Source organism: Bombus terrestris, chromosome 9 (genome assembly GCF_910591885.1).
Source record: "Bombus terrestris chromosome 9, iyBomTerr1.2, whole genome shotgun sequence".
Classification (NCBI taxonomy): Eukaryota; Metazoa; Arthropoda; class Insecta; order Hymenoptera; family Apidae; genus Bombus; species Bombus terrestris.
Window position 1 is genome coordinate 1,468,986 of NC_063277.1, and position 6,000 is coordinate 1,474,985.

The window sequence follows — 6,000 nt, forward strand, 5'->3', positions numbered from 1 at the left end:
TATGTTTCCAAAACCGTAAAATTACTCAATACCGATCAATCTCACAAGAATATGAAAAGACATAACATAACACGAAAGAAAAAACATAACACGATCCAATATTTTACGAAGGAGATATATACCTTGGCATATTTTTCATCCATTTTCAGACGCTTATGCAATACATTTTGGAAAATGTCCGCGACAAATTATAAAGGGAACAGCTTGAGTTTGACTGGTCGTCTCGCAAACCACCCTATACAGTCGATCGCTCGTTGTTTCTAGAGGAAACAAGAAAGACGCGAGAAGAGCTGAGGGAACAAGCAGGACCCACTTTATTCTTCGTCGACCTTTCACCACAAATGAAAGCACGCGGTTCAACCGTGCGCGTCTCGATATGCCAGCCGTTCATTTTGCTTTCTTCAGCTGAAATATGCAGAGGAATCAGTGCTCCTCCGGGTGTGCACTTCTGCTGGCTCATTTAGCGGACCATGGTAATTCGATGGTGCCAGGTGATAAGACGTGTCCACGACACCAGCTGCCTCCTCTTGCTTGGCCAATGTCATTCTTATTAATGAAACTATCAGTTACACGTACCACTTGCTCTTTTTCCTTTTTTCTTCATCGTTCTGTTTCCCTCTGTTTGTATCCTTTTTCATCTTTTTCTCCCTCTTTTTCTGTCTTCGTGCACTTTTTACTTCGCATCTTCGTTTCTTTTTCGAAGAGTAGCCCAGAAGGTGGTGCCAGACCAGCTGGTGGCACCAGCCGGCTGCGAGAATCGCTTTTACGCGTTATTACACGCAATCTGGAGAGGAACGTTTTCTCTTTCGACACGTGCACTGATATGCTCCAGATTTTTTCCGATTACTTTACAACCTTGCGCAACCTGGCCCCGTCTCTACCTTCATGCAGAATCGCTTCTTTCTTCTTCTTCTTTCTTTTTTTCTTGTACTTCTCGTTGCAACGAGGCGCACCTTTCTTTTAAAAGAGCGTGTCGCTGATATAGGTACATGATTTCGTCGATCCGAAGATTGGCACTTGAATTATTGGTAGAAACGGATTAACAATCTCGAGTATCGTGCAATGCAAAATAAGTGGGACGCTTTTCATCGAAAAGCACACGCCAGTATTTAACTTTGCCCAAACTTTTAACGTTATTGCGCTTTTATACAGATCGTATCTTTCCACTGCGATGTGATCAATGATGTAAGTTACTTTTCGCGCCACAGCATGTCATCAGAAAATACAGAAACATAGAGCAATGAACGGCTGATAAAAGAAGACCAATTTTGGTTCCGTTCGCAAACGAAATATTTACGTGGAATATTAACGTATACAATGCGTTAAAAGAAGTTGTAGAAGTTAACTGTAAATATAAATACGAAAATGAAATATGAAAATTCATGGTTATTTTATCGTCCTTCGTTACCATATGTGTTTGAGAATATTTAGAATTCAGTTTTTAAATACATGTTGATCGTCGGTGGCTGGAATACGAATAAATTAAATCTATAATTTTTTGCTATTTTAACTTACTATTGCATTAACGTTCTAATTACAATCAAATAACCGTTGATCCTGTATTTCACTTGTACGAGTATGCGTGTACTAATCGCACATATTCTTTTACAAAGGTACGAATGATCAATGATCATCGGTTACACGAGGTGCCGTAACTTGAGAATAACAATTAGAAAACCACGAATCGACGATTAATGTAGAGCCAACACTTCTTCAAGCCAGATCAGCTTAATTGCTTCCGATGATTTTCTCTAATGATAATTGGTGGTTTATACGGACGGTTGGTACGAGCTCTGTATGAGCTCTTTACGGTCGAGTAACCCATGGAGGATGAATTATACACATTACGTGTATATGCATAATGTGTAATTAAGACGATCGTGTTAAATAGAGAGGCAAAAAAGTGGTCTGGCCTGATAAAGTCAAATAGTAGAGATTTAAGGCGTGAAATTCAGGAAGGAAATAGCGGTTTCGATGTGATCTTGTTGCAGAAAACCGGGGAAAATCTGCGTGTGCCAGAAGTCACGCGATCTCCAGCGATCTCTACCAGCCCTAATCGACAGCTCCCCAAAAGTTCGACGCCTACGGACCATTATTATGGTATCGAAGTTCCTACCACCCACGAAGTTACGTACAATAACGATAAGAAGTTACTGGAAGCGAACCCTGCTTTGGCACCAAGGCCTCAAGAATTATATTCATCTCAAATTGCATCATTGACGATCGGTCAAATCACTCCATCGTTGAATAACGATGCCAGAAACAACGAGACTATCGTACAATCTCAAAATAACGTAATTTCCACGACAACGAGATCGTTGCCAAGTACCTCAGAGAGTAGTCGTATGAATATCAATAGAAAGGGTAGTTATTTCGGTCAAGCGTTACCTCAGTCGCCGCAGAAGCTGGAAATTTCTCATCCTGTTAGCAGATTGTGCGATACGATCGAGTCGATCGGTAAAATCGATCGTTTCGCCAACGTGGAAGCCGAGAAGCTGCAAAACGAGACAAAGATCGAGGATAAACTCGCTGAAAGAGTTATTATCAACAGTGATAATAATAATAACGATGCTGTAGTTAGTCAGGACGGTGTTCAACGCGGCAAAGGAGCGCAGGAGAATCATAGGTGCGATCAGTGTGGCAAGACTTTCGTTACCAAAGCTTCCCTGAAGGTACTGATCGACCGGCTGCTTCATATCTTTTCTGCTTTTTTCGTTTTAATCTAATAACTTGTATATTACCGATGTTACGGCTGATTAACCACCGTTGCTATATGACATTGTTGCAAAATTACGCGATGTAGAATTTTTTTACGGTTCTATATCCTGCATTACTAAAATTACGAATGATAACATCACTGGTTATAATAAGATACTGTAATAAGGTTCCATAATTTATAATTTCTCTACAATTTCATATATTGTCTAAGCTTACTGTTCATCCTCGTAACACGTTGTAATAAAATTTCGCGATTTATAGTTTCCTCGTTATACCTTATTTTATATTATTAAAGGTCAGCTAGATATCCTAGCAAAATTTCATATAAAGCTTCTAACTTCTTGTTCTGTTATTAGAATAAATAAAAATTCTATCCTTGTTATTTGAACTGAAATTCTTATTAATTAGACTTCGATACGATAATCATTGTTATCCCCGACTGTTTCTCATCCAGCTGTTGCTTAATTGATCGCGTATCACTAGTATTATAGAATTTACTCTTCATTTTCAAAGTTCTCAACAATAACTAATTTTTTCCAACAACATTACGCTTCTTCGTCTACGTCTTTTTATAGCTCACATTCCATTAAAACGTACATTTATACGTATACCTGCGGTTTATAGAAATCAACAAATAACGTCCAACTTAATAGACACTAAAACATCGAGTAATTCAGCTTTAGCTATCATTAGAAAAGTTGCAAGAAAAATTCATTATTTCCTTTTTCTAATTACAATTCCAAGTACGCGTCGCAAAAAATTTTCAATCAATTTAATAGTCACTGAAATCTTTACCGACCAGCTACCACTAATAAAAGATATAATTAACGAAAATTCATTATTTCCTTCTTGTAATTACAAACGTAGACGTATGTTACAAAATTCATCCATTCGATCTGATTGTCGCTAGAACCTTTAGTAACCAACCGCGACTAATAAAAGATATAATTTAAAAAGATATTCACTGTTCTTTTCTGTAATGGGAAATTTAGGTGCACGTTAGAACGCACTCAGGAGAGAAGCCATTCCGTTGTACCGACTGCGGCAAACAATTCTCCCAACTACGAAATTACAAGTACCACCGAAGCGTTCACGAGGGCACCAGGGAATTCGCAGCCACCTGTCCAGAATGCGGCAAATACTTCAACGACCGCGGCTACCTGAGCTCCCATATGAAGATTCATCGTAACCGTAAGGAGTATGGCTGTGCGGAATGTGGCAAGAGTTTCAATCAGCGGGTCGCCTACAACATGCACGTTAGAATCCATACTGGAGTGAAACCGCATCAGTGTGAACAGTGTGGAAAAGCATTTTCCAGGAAGATGTTGTTGAAGCAGCATCTTAGAACCCACTCGGGAGAACGTCCATATCAGTGTCAGGTCTGCCAGAAAGCCTTCGCTGATAGATCGAACATGACGTTACATACGAGATTACATTCCGGTTTAAAGCCTTATCAATGCACGTTATGTTCGAAGGCGTTCACGAAGAAGCATCACCTAAAGACTCATCTGAATTACCATACAGGAACTAAACCGTATTCCTGTCCAAACTGTGGCTTGAGATTTTCTCAAAGTAGCAACATGAGAACTCATTTCAAGAAATGTACGGTTAATAATCCGATAGAGGCAAAGAATTCGCAGATGGAAGGTACTGTGATAGATTCTTCGAAGGTTATACAAGCGAGAATAATATCGAGGACACCCACAGATGCGTTAACGCCTCCCAATTCTGACCAGGAATTGAGCATTCTAACGCCGATTTCGAAAAACAGCGGAATAGAAGGGATTGGTACGTAGCGATTAAGTTATAGAGAGGTCTATTAGCTTGTCCACACGAGTGTAGAGTATTTGAACAGGTACTACTATCGTAGCTAAACAAATACGACAGATACTCGTCGTCTCAATGAAATCAATGTACGCACGTGTCGAATTAAATACTTGGCGAAGACACCGTGATGTGACGGCTATGAATCAGACTGGTGACGTGAAATTTACACGTTCTGTATTTTATGCGATTGACGTGGAGAATTCGTTGTAAGTTTTTTTAGTCGATGAAATAGCCTCTTTGCGCGGAGATGCTTTTTGTCGGGCTGATTTTCAAGACAAGTGGTTAAAACGATAATGCACGAGGTAATTCGACGGATAAATCGATCAGGTTGTTGCTGCCCGCAAATCGTAATCGAACGGTAGAAAGTATTAGATTCATTTGAAAGTAGCACTGCCAGTTGGTAATCCGAGAGCTACCATAACAGTACGAACAGCCGCCTTTTCCTAGAAATTGTCGTTTTACGGTAGGACGTATCGATTCAACCCACAAACCTATACGTCATTCTTGAATCCTTTTTTCGTTTCTTTTTCTCTTATTCTTTTCTTTTTTTTCTTCTGTCTTTTAACTTGAAATTGGTCAGTTGAAAAGATCATCCATGTCATTAATTCGTAATCTGATAGAGATGAAAAAATTGGTTGCCTTTCGTTGCTTGTATATTTACTACCTGAGCAAGGTAATACATATACACAGAAATAACCTTGTTGCATTTGTTCGAATGCACGATGCATGGCGAATATCGATTTAAGAAATTTGTAAGCTTCTCGAGAAGCAAGTTCAATGGCGAGAATCTGACTTTTGTACATTAACCTGTAATAAATCAACCCCTATATTTGCTGCCTTTTTATACTTGTAATATAAACGCAAAGATGTATATTTACAATGTAAAAAATATAACAATATTAAATCTGAGCCTGTAAATGGCGAACCGAATTAGAAGATCAAATTTTTATTTTTATTTCAATACACCTAAGAAATACTCAAAAATTTTTTACAAATTCCACACCTTATTAATCTCGATAATACGATCGAACATTCATCGACCTTTACAGCAAATCCCTTTAAAAATTTCCTACTCTTGATACCTTTCCTCTAATTTATACCTCTTTCTTTGAGTATTTGTTTAATGTTATTTTCAACAAAAAATATTCTGTTTCCACTACTAATCAAAAGTCCTAACTACTTTTATTTCTTGGAATTATCTTGCATAACTATTGGACTTCGGAACTTTCTAGTTATAATGTTTAACAATGTATCATGATCCTCTGGATAAGAAGATCCTTTGAAAAAATCTAATGAATCACTGGCGCAATTAAGCTCGTAATTAGAATGACTGGCTGTTTAGAAGTAAATTCTCGATTGTATCCTCCTGTCCAAGAGATACGTTGACTTTCTCGTGCCTCATCGAAAATGTACTGCAACTATAACTTACATACTTCCTCTTCAACTACAAACTGA

General features: G+C 38.3%; 1 protein-coding gene across 3 annotated transcripts in view; it reads left to right on the forward strand.

Annotated features, from left to right (window-relative positions):
* LOC100644526 overlaps window positions 1-5,475 on the forward strand; it is a 30,287-nt gene extending 24,812 nt beyond the window's left edge. For all 3 annotated transcript variants that reach the window (XM_048408362.1, XM_048408361.1, XM_048408363.1), the window contains exons 4-5: window positions 1,992-2,672; window positions 3,711-5,475. In XM_048408362.1, the coding sequence (XP_048264319.1) occupies window positions 1,992-2,672; window positions 3,711-4,514 (1,485 nt within the window). In that variant the 3' untranslated portion in view covers window positions 4,515-5,475. The remainder of the gene's footprint in view (window positions 1-1,991; window positions 2,673-3,710) is intronic.
* The last annotated feature ends 525 nt before the right edge of the window (window positions 5,476-6,000 follow it).